This window comes from Dreissena polymorpha, chromosome 1 (genome assembly GCF_020536995.1).
Source record: "Dreissena polymorpha isolate Duluth1 chromosome 1, UMN_Dpol_1.0, whole genome shotgun sequence".
NCBI lineage: Eukaryota > Metazoa > Mollusca > Bivalvia > Myida > Dreissenidae > Dreissena > Dreissena polymorpha.
Window position 1 is genome coordinate 3,189,236 of NC_068355.1, and position 13,528 is coordinate 3,202,763.

Consider the following 13,528-nt stretch of genomic DNA (forward strand, 5'->3'; position numbering starts at 1 on the left):
TTGTTTATTTAGATGTATGTAATTCTTTTTAACATCACAACAAAATTAACATGTCTCTTACGAAATCGATTACCATAAGCGCTACTTTTTTTTAAAACTTTATTATGTTTGATTGCAATCAAGATGAGGAACATATCGCCATTTTAGTATTTATTGAACGTGTCTTTAAACATGTACTTGCACTTACATACGAACAATCGTATGTTATTAAATTAAACAAAATATATTAGTCAGTCAATCCTGCTTATTAACCTTCTGACAAAATTTCCCTGTCCTCATGTTTACTATTATAAAGTAGTCATTGACCAAATTAAAGCGCATTCATACGTCAGTATCCGACAACTCTACCGAAAGGTAGTTGAGTTTTACCGAGTTTTAAATTGAACGTAACTATTTACATTTTTAAGATTTTATTATCTAAGTATCTTATATTTAAAGTGACTTTGACATAAAGTTGCATGACGGAATGAATAACAAAAATCATGTTATATTTTAATGTGCTATACTTTCGTGGGATAAATTAAATCGACCTATGTATGGCAAAAACGTGGTGACATTTGTACTTTTTATACAACGTCATTTTCACGACTGTGTGTATTGTTCTCGCGATTTTAAAATGAACTGACACAAGTTTAAATGATACCCATATTAAGGTTTGTGTATAATGCACTATTTGCTTAAGTCAAGATCGTACTTAACAGAGAAGGTAATCACGTGATAGTCAAGATGGCGACGCCCAACCGACTCAAGTATGTTTCGCCGTTTGATACCCTGTATCACTTGTATTATATTTTGTAATGCCGCACATTTTCCAGCAATATCAGCAAGAAAGTAACTAGCGTTGAGTTCCTTTATATATGCGCTCTATATCGCGACTATACGCGCCGCCAAATTTCTGAGCGGGATGACCTAATTACAGATCCACTTAGACAATTCGCAGCGAGTAAATATATAGATATAAAACGATTGTTATAACAAATTAAACGCTAATGACTTTCTCACTGATAAGGCTTGAAAGAGGGCGTCATTTAAAAATTAAACATAATTAATAAAGGATATAAAACGGCGAAATATAACTATATCGGCATAGACGTCGCCTTCTTGACTAGAAATATATTGCATCAAACTTATTCCAAAAAGTATACACGATAATTCCTTAATTGTACAATACACATGTGTACAATATTGGAAGGTATTGTATATAATAAAAAGAAACTGCTATCGGTTTACTAGTCTAGACCAATACGACGACATAACCGTGTACCTATTGTTCAAAACTATGTACAACTTTAGTTGTATGCAACATATTAACAAACCTACGACAAAAACCACGTGGACAATTTATAGACATATTTCAATATGGTATTTAACACAAATTTGCTAACTGACTGATTAAATATAAGCACATATTAGTTTCTGTGTGGAACACTCGCTCAACCACCTACTTAAAAACACGGTATCACTGTCGAGTTTGACCACAACTCAAATACCATTGAAACATAGTTGTCTACAGAGCTCAACACAAGCTCAGCATAGAACAACAGCTTGACAGCTTTGCTAAACAATCGGTTTAAACTGCATATGTTATAAACCAAAATCATGGCGTTTTATCATAACGGATAATACTGAAACCAATAGTGCGTTACCGGTTTTTACGGAAACCAACAACGACTCAACGAACAAATGAACCACACCGTTTTTACGACATTAATTCGTTGTATTCCCTCATTCTCTGTTTTGGAGAGAAACAAAAAATATATAGCTGCCATTTAACGATGTTGTAAAGGTCAATAATAATAGCATCGTTGAAATAACCGACCAGGGCTAGAACGTCAGATTTGCGATTAAAAGGGTCGCATATTTATTTCAAGGACACCTTATAACAGGCGAAACAATTAAATACCCTTTTCAGATTAAGTTAGAAATAACGGAATTAGATAATATATGAACTCACTTCATGCACAAGAAGATGTGCTTTGCAGTACATTTGATCAATACATTGTACAGGTCGTGTGTTCAAACTTTTTACTACCATTCGTGAAATTGATGATCGTTTGAATATAAGCAGGAATTTGAAATTTGTCACAAGTATTCACGCTCTTTTGTTGAACTCTCTGAATGCAAACACAAATAAACATTATGCTATTTATAAAATTTATATCGGACCGCTTGCGAAAAGTTCAATAAAGCGGTGACAATAGTGTAGTGTGTTTGCCTGTGTGCATGCATCTGAACTTGTCCGGACAGGAAGTTTCATCAGGTAATTTTAAAATAACGCACCGCGAACTGTCAACGTCATAGGTAAACGAGTTGCATTTTACAATCACCATAAATCCGAAGAAGGCAGGTCAATTTGGTAATAAAACAACTTTTCCTGGCTGTAACTGTATCTTTAACCTTGCAATTTACAAATAACTCACCAAAAATGACCGTTATGAGAAAAATCAAAAATAATTTCTAAGTTGATATTAAAATACCGCTCAAGTAAATCCGTACGTGTACAATACTTGTTAGGTAAGGTAATACTGTACGAGTTCGTTTACTGATAGCTTTCAAATTCTTATAATTTCTTTTTAAGTTGAATGTATTTTGTAGTTCTGACTTCATTGAGGAAATTTCAACCAAATACAATGTGTCAGTATAAATTAAAACACGCTTTAAACATTCGCTCTACTTTAATTCGTGCATGCAGGATGGTCTTGCTAAGCTCTTCAAGTTCTTTGTCAGGTCATCGTTGATAGCTTGCATCTTTTTAAGTTGTTCCTTTAGATCAGTCTGTATAATCTCCGCCTTATTTAGAACCTCTTCTACGAAGCCAGGATACATTTATTTATTTATATGATTTTCATTTAAAAGATCGCAAACATTATTCATACGAACTTAATTTCAATAATTGGTACGTTTGTTTCAGAAACTATTTTATTATATTACATATAAGGTTAATAATGCAATAACCGTATGCATGGAACGTGCATTCAAACATGCACCAACATTTACATACCACTAGTTTCATGTTTAAACATTAGTTCAGTCATTCGATGATGCTTAGTTAACCCATTGACAATTTTCCTGTCGTCTTGTTAACTACTATAGAGCAGTTTTGTTTACCAGTAATTAGTGCATCTTTATATTCAAGTAACAGACGATTCCTCCAAAAAGTTGTCGAGTGTAGGTATGCGAATGTGAGAACTTGTGGAATACAAAACGTTTTGCAACCGTAACCGTTCGCAAAAAAACAAGATTATAGAATTAAAGCTTCTTAAATATTAAACTATTGTGACTTAAAGTATTATGACTTAAAAGTGATTTCCATATTTATGAGCAATAAATAAGGGTTACAATATTTTGTGTTGTGTTAATGTTCTGTACTAATGTTGAATAGATTATATTGATAAACGATGAGACATGTGTCAGTTTTTATATACGTTATTCCCACGACTAAGTGTATCGTGCCCAATATGTTTTTAAAAAATTACATCAGTTTAAATGATACAAATATTGCTGTTTGTATAGTTCAGTGTTTGCTATAGTCAAAAGTGCAGTAACAACCTCGAAACAAACTTATTAAACATGTATACATCCGTATTAGTTAGTTACACGATACTAGGTGTCAAGTATTGGAAGGTGTGTCATACAAAATTAGAAACTGCTATCTGACTACAAGTCTTGACCAATATGACGACATTAGTCTGTGCCTATTGTTCCTATGTATCACTTTAGTTGTATGCACTTTTAATACCTGCACGACAAACACATGCACAGTAGATACGTTATAATTGTTCTTGCGAAATATTAAGTCTGATTACAGACGCTTAGTTATATAAATATACATCACCAATACGATAATGTGTCTAAGTTTCGAGTTTTTGTTATAGCATTATTTATAGATATACCTAACTTGGTTGTTCAACACAAATTCTCTAATGGACTGAACGGAGCCCAGCTTCTTTGTTTCTGTGCTGAACACTCGCTCAACCACTAAGTTAAAACACTGCTCCAGCCTCGAGTTTGACACGTTGAATCATATTTCAGCCAACGAGTTCAACACAAGCTCAGATATCAAATAAAATAAAAGCTTTAGATATTTGCTTTAATATTTCCAAGCAATAAATTAACGAAACATGCATCAGTTATCACCACGGTGTTTACTTAACAGATATTACTAGAAGCAATAGTGCGTAAACGACTTATTGCGAAACGGAAAAGAATCATACAATAGCATAAACATTGTGTTTTACATGAGATGCCGAGTATTCATGGCGAAAACGTTGACAGAATCAAGTCAACTATGGCAATTACGGTTGTTTACGAAACATGTTGGTACTAAGCTAATGGTATGCATCACACTGCGATATGACAGTAAACAACTGTATCAGACAGAGCGAAAACAAATTAACCACACCTATGTTCTAGTCATAAATTAGTATTATGTATTGTACATGGAGAGCAACAAACAAATACATCTACTAACATACACTTTGGTAAAAAAAAAATCAAGTTAATACTGAAATCTTTGAACTAACAGGTCATGGCAAAATTTTGAGTATTTGCATAATAAAAGGGTTACATATTGATTTGCCCGGTACATGATTACAGGCAAAACAATAAAATACTGCCACCGGATGAATTTCGGGGGACAAGAATTCTTTTTATGCCTATGCTGATTTATACGGGTCCAGCAGCCCGTTTGATCTACAACATGTGCTTGTCGTTTGTATAAACATTTTACTACTGTACTAAACCTTGATGAATATGTGCATATGAGATAACAATTCCAAATGCAGTACACGTATGCGCTATGTCTTGTTATATTCTCCTTTTAAAAGAACTTATACCGACACACAAATAACACCTTCAAATTTGTAAGATAATAATTGTGTCGAGCCCGTTTACAGAAAGCTGGTTGTGTGTTTGTGCATGCGTGCGCGCCGCTGGAGCGTGTCGTTTTCCATGTATCAACCGTCGCCATGACTCAAAAATCAGTGTCAAGCATACAGATCAAAGGTCAATTTGGTGATAAAACTATTTTCATATGCTTTAACTTTGTCGTTTACCCTTCACTCGTTCAAGTTCCTTACCATAAATGACCACACTGTGGTGTGACATTCTAAAACCGCTGGTTTAATTGCTTGATTGATATTTAAATATCATGCAACTCAATCCTTAGGGGTACAGTAATAGCACGGTGGGTCGATAACAGACGAACGATTTAGTTTTCGGATATTATTCAACTATCAAATAATTAATGCGTTTTTATTATTTAGAAAACTATTTTAGTTGGATAAATACTTTTTACAGAAATAAGTCGGTGTACAAGAACACGCGTTCATCATCATAATTTTAAAGAACAACGACATTCTTTAACCTTTAGAGAGTTTTAAAAACCTTTTTAGGTCGGGTCAAGAAAGTTTCCATACGTGTCAAAAACGTTCTCTTAATAATATGATATAAAACCAATAAGTTGTGTTGTTGTTCTTTACTTTCAGCTATGATCAGGTGCTTTTTATATTTCATCCATTATCAAATGCCCGCATTTGACAAATAAAATACGCGCGTTTTACAAACTAAATCGTCGCTCATTATAACAATGACTTCACTAAAAGTTTACTGCCTTTTAATAAATAAACCTTGCTTGGAAGTATAAATTACATTGAAGACATGGACAATATCAGCAATGTACAACCGTGCGCGCAACTTAAAAAAAGGATTGAACGCTTAAGGTTTTCCACTGCGAATCGAAATTTCTGTTACTTGGCATAATAATCGAATTTACTGAATGAATGTTTGAAAGTCCTTGGGATATATTGTATGTGAAAACAGTAAATTGTAACAACAGAAATGAAACGAACAAATTTACCGCCAGGAAAAACATATTTGTTTATATGATCCTGTGCCGTTTTGTTTATTAGGAGGTAACGCACTATATGTTCGGTATTGGCAGTTTTGGTTAGGTGCCGTTAAATGTAACCACTCATTTTATTTAATCTACGACAAAGATGTTCAAAACTTTCATCGAATAAAAGTGTACTGTTTGTATGCCCTTATGGTTAATGCGTGACTCACTGTGTTCCTTTCTCTCCTTCTCTAGAACCTTCATTTCAACCACTGATCTTTCAAGTGCCTCCTTTGAAGACACGCACTCCTTCATGAGACCGGCGATGTTGTGCTCGAACTGCACAATTATTTTCTGGCTGTCAAGGGAGAACAACACTGATAAACACGGGGAGAAAGAAATGAATACAAAATGTTTGTGTTTCTGACCCCTCCGTGAACTATACAGTACATTTTATCAATTATGAACAAACGTTTTGAAAAACATACTGAAAATTGTTAGTATAAGTGTAGACTGAATTGCATAAGCTGTCATTTGATTTAACAATGACTATTTACAAAGTCTTTATATCTATCGTACCATCGTTCGGTCTCTTTGATCTGGCGATTCTTGTCCTCGACGATTTCGTCTTGTTCGTCCTTGAATCTGTCATGCTGGCGCTTGAGCGTTGTATTTTCTGCTCGCAGCCTGTCATTGTCAGTGGTCAACTGGTAGCACGAGAAGAAAAAGTTATGAAACGTAAATAACTTTCATCCAATCAGCATATAATTAATAGAATAGCATAAACGTTTATTTTTTGTTAGAAAATCCCAGACTTCTTGATGTGCGTTGTGTACTACAACAGTTATTCATGATTCTTATATTAAAATTCTGTTTCTGTTTATGGTTGTATGATCATACATGAATGTAATGAATACAATTTCGCCCGGTGATTGTACGTCGAACGTAAAATGGGCCTTACATAGAACATGTGTGAACTCCCGGCGCTGTCGAGGAAGCATGTGTGTTATTCTGAAGATCGATTGAATTTGTGAATCTGTCAAACGTGATAGATATGCGTTGGTCGCAGATATCAAGGTCATTAAGTGGCCTCTTCTCAACTTGTGCACTATAGTTGTCGAATGCCTGTTGGCGTGTTTTTAACGATCACTTACTTATTGTGTTATAGAGAAAAAAATTGGATAACTGATAAGTTATGGTAAACCTATGGTAGTCTAATATTTAAGGCCCAAACAACGAAGTATTCTATATATCGAACACATACCAGTAAAAAAACAATAAAAAACGTGTTCAGAATGCATGTGAGTTTTGCTAAGACGCAAGAACGTTTTGTCCATAAAAATTGTGCGTTGGAGATTTGTAAACAGAATCACAATACCAATGACTTACTAGTAATCTAACATTTAATCGCCCCCTAATTCAGATCAGATATTGGTAGAAGGAATGAATACATATATTAATCATGTGTCTGTTATATTCAGTGCATTGTATTGTGTGACATATATAATCTAGATCATTAGGTTTAAAGCAAGAGGCTCCTCTGTCTTCTAAAATGATGTATTGTGTTCTTCTTCGGTACGGTAGTTTGTTACATGGGGTTACACAGTCGCAAGATTTTTTCTTTAATATGTTTGGATATTTTTCGAAATTAGGGTTAAGCTGACATTGTTTTCAGCTGAGTTGTGTGTTGTCGTGACATTTTTTTCTGTTCCGTCCATTAGCTTTTTACTTGAATTGTGACGCATAACGATGTACTATCTTAAGCCAATATTGCATTGCAAGAATTTCGGTGTGTTGAACTTAATAACGAAGTATTTTGACAGTAGATTGTTAACGAAGTATAAATGCGTCTACTATAAGTAAAATGATCTCGTTCAATCTACCAATCAGTGCACACGAGTTCGATATTTCGCTCTTTCCACTCTGTATTGCCAACTATACTGCACATATGTTTGAAAAATGTTGTACTAACGATATTGTTTGCCACTGTTAAGATTTTTTTGTGTGACAGTCATGTATTGTAGAGCTTCCGGCTAACGACGGACGTCGGAAAGTCCCATTTGTCTACTCTTGTCGTTTCGGTGCGTCCTTTCTCGTGTAAGGTCTTTCTTTTCGGAAATAAGAGGAGCACACTATGAACTTTTACACATACCAGACAACTAGCTTATACATCTGAGCTTTTTTAAGTTTATTTAAGAGTTTTACAAGTCCTTTGTATGAAGTATTTTTGTATCAATATGTGACGAGTAATGTCATGCTATAAAACACTAACATTATTTGTATTATGTAACACATTATACAAAGGGTTCATTAGGGCTATGTATCGCTGATCTGAATTCAAGGTGCATCGATTAAACCAAGTGATCTAGGTTTCGACCTCTCATAAACCAAATTAAATGGCTTATTATATATGGCCATAATAAACATTTTCCCGAAGTTTCGTTGATATTTAATTTTAAATATGGGCTCGAGATGGGTACAAGTGTTTTTTTAAATACGTGACTTGATGGCCCTGTAGAATGTTTGTTGCATTTTCAAATTTTTCTAGAAGATGTTTGATTTGATTTGCTAGATTGTTTGTCCTCTTTTGCAGAATCATAGACTGTTGGACAAATAGATTCGATTTCAAAGCTGTTCATGTAAATGAATGAATAATCTAGGTATACACAGTGTCTTCGAGTGAACAATGCCTTAGAGGTAGAGTTTGCTAGTTTAAAACTCACATAACCTTACAAGTATCTTACTATACAGCGCAAACGATTACATAGTATCTATATGGCAATATAAAGTTGTGTGTGATCACCTGTGTAGCAATGCGTTGTTCTTATTGTTATATTAAATAATGAGCTTTTTATTTTAATTTATGTTGCTTTGTCTGATTTTGCGCAATTGTATATGTTATATGTAAACATATAAAAATTAACTTTTCATAAATATTGTATGGCGTTGATGCGTATAGTGATATCGGCTGTGTCTCTGGTCATGACTCACATACGATTATTAACAATTTATTTGTGTTGATATAATTTTCTAAGGTGTTTAGTTGCTTCGTGATGGTTGCCTTCTCTCAGCTCAGGATTCGCATACAATTGAACGTAATAAAAACCTATGATAACATTTTATTTCTTACGGCGTTGAGTTGATCATTTATGTATGTTTTCTCTATGGTCATGACCCCAATCTCGTTCGCCATTTGCTTTCTCGTCTGCTCGCTTAGCTCTAGCTTCAGTTGTAGACCTTAAACGATTCAGACCAAAATACGTGATTTACAGACATTCGTATGCGCTATATTTTGTGGGCGACGCCCATGTGTTTGATGTGAGAAATAAATAGGAAACCCTAAGCATGAAAATTTCAGTTTAATACACAATTTAAAATTGGGAATAATCAGATAATCATTGCATGGAATATTTTAATTTTTTTGATGCAATTGACATGGTAATTTTAAGCTTATTTGGCTTAGTTTTGTGATTCATCTAAAAGGAATTACCAAAGGCCACATGCACGTCACCTGCGCTATAAAATATAGTCATTAATGTGTTTTGCTCCAAAATACGCACCAAAGGCATCTAGATAGCCAATATTTATGAACGCTATTCGCATTTTTTAAACCATTCATGTTAACGCAGCACACTGATGGATTAAGCGTGATATCATTTTACGCTTCTAATTTGAGCTTTATGTTAAAACATTTAATTAACCGTACATGACTTGCGTTAAATATACCCTTTAGAAACCACCGTTACCCTTATCAGTTTACGACAGTGAATAACGTTACCTTAATAACCATCATCACTGTACGGTAAAACCGTGAGTTGTGTATTTAATTTAAAGCAACTGAACTTTCTAACCTACATAACCAGAATCATTTTAGTCCCACCGACTTTGGTTACTGAGGATATCAAAAGCATCTCACGCAAATGACTGGAACAAACTAGATAGCCCTTAAAAACTGACATTCGTTGTCACGTTACAAATTCAACACCACTTAAATGAGTCGCCAAATGTAACCATATTTAGCACTACTTAACTAATTTACATAGGCAATCATATCTTCGCACAAGAGTTATAACCATAAAATTTAACGCTCTGAATATGCGTTAAGAAAAAACGTACAATTTAATGTACAGCCAAATGTTTGAGTTACCTTAATTATATTATCTATTAAATCCTGAAATATTAACTACATAAGTGTTACAATTCTATGCCAACGATCGGGATTTCCTAGATAAATCTTTCTTAAACGCCACTGTATGTTACCAGAATACCTTTATATTCACAATACTACTCACGTGAGTAATCTTAGTGTTTACTTAATTTAAATCCACTTACCTTATTAACTTGATAATCATTTAGTTAAAATACAAGTATATAAGTTACATAGGAAAATAATTCATTTAACGCATCCAAACTGAGTTGCCTAAGTAACCAGTTCATTTGACACTGTTTACCTAAGACACATCAGCAATTATGTCATGTCATTGGTATCTATTAACAAAAATGCAAACTAGTGTACTTAGAGTTAGTCAGAAAGTGTACAAAATCAAAATTTAATTTAGCATGACGATCGTGATGCTTATCATTGTTGCTTTCCAACTTACCTGCGTTTGCATCCTCAAGATTGATCCTCTCCTGTTTTACTCCGACTAGCTCTTCCTGGATAAGGGAGCTTTCTTGTTCTACTGAATGTTTCTCTGCGTTCAATGCATCATTCTCTGCCTTTAACTGAAGATAAACAAGCAAATGCATGGATCACTGTGTAATTAGAATAACAATATTTGTAATTTTGTTCATCTCCATAAAGAGGTGTTTAGCAATATAAACGTGGTCAATAGTGGTGATGGCATTAGGAGGTATTCGCTTAAGGTGTTCACATTATCAGTTAAATCCCAACAAAATATACAAGGCTCGTCCCGGAATGAGTCACTTAGAACTATAACTATATTGTGATTCATTTTAACGTATTTCCTGTTTAATTTGTTACATGAATCAATTTAAATCATCAACATTATTTATGTTTGCTCATTATTCAGATAGCGTAGATATAAGTTATGTTAATATATATAACAACAGTACCTGCACGATGATCTTGTTCAACTCAATTTTGTCCTGAGTGACCTTTTCCTCCAGCTCAGTTTTCAGCATCTCAGCCTTGTTCATGGCATCCTCTGCAAACACAAGATGTATTTATTTGTTAAGATGTTCACCATTTAATAGTTTCTTAACCTTTTACTCAGATGGACTGAAAGGGCATACATTAATAATAGTACTTGGTGTAATGCTTTTAATGTGAGGCATAAAGTTTCCGCACTGTCAGTCCGTTAGTCATTCATGTTGCACTTGTGGGGTCCCGCTCTCTTACTCACCGAGTTTTTATTAATCGTCATCAATTGTTCGGACCATCTTAGCATACACGTTACGTTGAATTTATAAACCAATCAAAGCCAATAGAACATTGCGAAGATAGGACCCTTAAAGTATTGCACTTTGTTATTTTTCTCCTAAATTTTGTACGAAGAATATATTAAAAACTAGAAAAGAAATCAACCTGAAATTAAATTGTTAGGCCACAACAAGTGTTGCCGTATTTTAGAGGTATTTCCTTTTGCTAAGCTTGTACTTAACTAAGTAACTTCTTGAAACTTGAAAGTAATGTAAACTTTGTAATGTTTGTATTAGTAGTAGTGGCATTAGTAGTGGTAGTAGTAGTAGCAGTAGTAGTAGTAGTAGTAGTAGTAGTAGTAGTAGTAGTAGTAGTAGTAGTAGTAGTAGTAGTAGTAGTAGTAGTAGTAGTAGTAGTAGAAGAAGTAGTAGTAGTAGTAGTAGTAGTAGTAGTAGTAGTAGTAGTAGTAGTAGTAGTAGTAGTAGTAGTAGTAGTAGTAGTAGTAGTAGTAGTAGTAGTAGTAGTAGTAGTAGTAGTAGTAGTAGTAGTAGTAGTAGTAGTGTAGTAGTAGTAGTGTAGTAGTAGTAGTAGTAGTAGTAGTAGTAGTAGTAGTAGTAGTAGGTAGAGTAGTCGTAGTAGTAGAGTAGTAGTAGTAGTAGTAGTAGTAGTAGTAGTAGTAGTAGTAGTAGTAGTAGTAGTAGTAGTAGTAGTAGTAGTAGTAGTAGTAGTAGTAGTAGTAGTAGTAGTAGTAGTAGTAGTAGTAGTAGTAGTAGTAGTAGTAGTAGTAGTAGTAGTAGTAGTAGTAGTAGTAGTAGTAGTAGTAGTAGTAGTAGTAGTAGTAGTAGTAGTAGTAGTAGTAGTAGTAGTAGTAGTAGTAGTAGTAGTAGTAGTAGTAGTAGTAGTAGTAGTAGTAGTAGTAGTAGTAGTAGTAGTAGTAGTAGTAGTAGTAGTAGTAGTAGTAGTAGTAGTAGTAGTAGTAGTAGTAGTAGTAGTAGTAGTAGTAGTAGTAGTAGTAGTAGTAGTAGTAGTAGTAGTAGTAGTAGTAGTAGTAGAGTAGTAGTAGTAGTAGTAGTAGTAGTAGTAGTAGTAGTAGTAGTAGTAGTAGTAGTAGTAGTAGTAGTAGTAGTAGTAGTAGTAGTAGTAGTAGTAGTAGTAGTAGTAGTAGTAGTAGTAGTAGTAGTAGTTAGTAGTAGTAGTAGTAGTAGTAGTAGTAGTAGTAGTAGTAGTAGTAGTAGTAGTAGTAGTAGTAGTGTAGTAGTAGTGTAGTAGTAGTAGTAGTAGTAGTAGTAGTAGTAGTAGTAGTAGTAGTAGTAGTAGTAGTAGTAGTAGTAGTAGTGTAGCTAGTAGTAAGTAGAGTAGTAGTCTGGAGTTAGTAGTAGTAGTACTAGTAGTAGGAGTAGTAGTAGTAGTAGTAGTCAGTAGTAGTTCGTAGTAGTAGTAGTAGTAGTAGTAGTAGTAGTAAGTAGTTAGTAGTAGTAGTAGTAGTAGTAGTAGTAGAAGTAGTAGTAGTAGTAGTAGTAGTAGTAGTAGTAGTAGAAGTAAGTAGTAGCTAGTAGTAGTAGTAGTAGTAGTATAGTAGTAGTAGTAGTAGTAGTAGTAGAAGTAGTAGTAGTAGAGTAGTAGTAGTAGTAGTAGTTAGAAGTAGTAGTAGTAGTAGTAGTAGTAGTAGTAGTAGTATCAGTAGTAGTAGTAGTAGTAGAGTAGTAGTAGTAGTAGATGTAGTAGTAGTAGTAGTAGTAGTTAGTAGTAGTAGTAGTTAGTAGAGTAGTAGTAGTAGTAGTAGTAGTAGTAGTAGTAGTAGTAGTAGTAGTATTGGTGGTGGTAGTAGTAATAGTAATTTACTGTACTTTTATTTTCTTCGTTTGCCGTCATCATCTCTGTTGAACATTTTGTTGCCTCCCTCTGTCCTCTTACTGTTTTCCTTTCTCCTATATAAAAATGTTAAAACGTTTTTGAAATGAACGCATAGTTTAAATTAAGCTAATTGAAAGCATGGCATAGGATTTTTTTGGTTTTACTTAATATGTTGATATATTAACAATTAATTTATCTACATAAACTGAACTCAATGAAACATCATAATAAGGAACTCGGAAGGCATATATAACACAACTGTTAAATTAAACATACCGTTTAACAACGACACAGGTTATTACAGATGTGGTAATTACCACGACACCAGCCACAATGCAACCAATCAAACCCGCTGAAAAAAACGAAAAACAAACCTACATATAATTTTGAAAAGGAAAATATAATGTAGTTACTAGTTAACACTAAACGATTATGAAAGTACATCATCCCCAGCACAA

At 33.9% G+C, this 13,528-nt stretch overlaps 1 protein-coding gene across 3 annotated transcripts in view; it reads right to left on the reverse strand.

The window, feature by feature from the left end:
- Nucleotides 1-5,650: 5,650 nt before the first annotated feature.
- The window catches only part of LOC127868748 (uncharacterized), a 22,355-nt gene continuing 14,477 nt past the window's right edge, over nucleotides 5,651-13,528 (reverse strand). For all 3 annotated transcript variants that reach the window (XM_052410776.1, XM_052410793.1, XM_052410785.1), the window contains 7 exons: nucleotides 13,347-13,422; nucleotides 13,064-13,144; nucleotides 10,910-11,001; nucleotides 10,435-10,558; nucleotides 8,964-9,070; nucleotides 6,413-6,540; nucleotides 5,651-6,191 (listed from right to left, as the gene is read on the reverse strand). In XM_052410776.1, the coding sequence (XP_052266736.1) occupies nucleotides 5,981-6,191; nucleotides 6,413-6,540; nucleotides 8,964-9,070; nucleotides 10,435-10,558; nucleotides 10,910-11,001; nucleotides 13,064-13,091 (690 nt within the window). In that variant the 5' untranslated portion in view covers nucleotides 13,092-13,144; nucleotides 13,347-13,422 and the 3' untranslated portion in view covers nucleotides 5,651-5,980. The remainder of the gene's footprint in view (nucleotides 6,192-6,412; nucleotides 6,541-8,963; nucleotides 9,071-10,434; nucleotides 10,559-10,909; nucleotides 11,002-13,063; nucleotides 13,145-13,346; nucleotides 13,423-13,528) is intronic.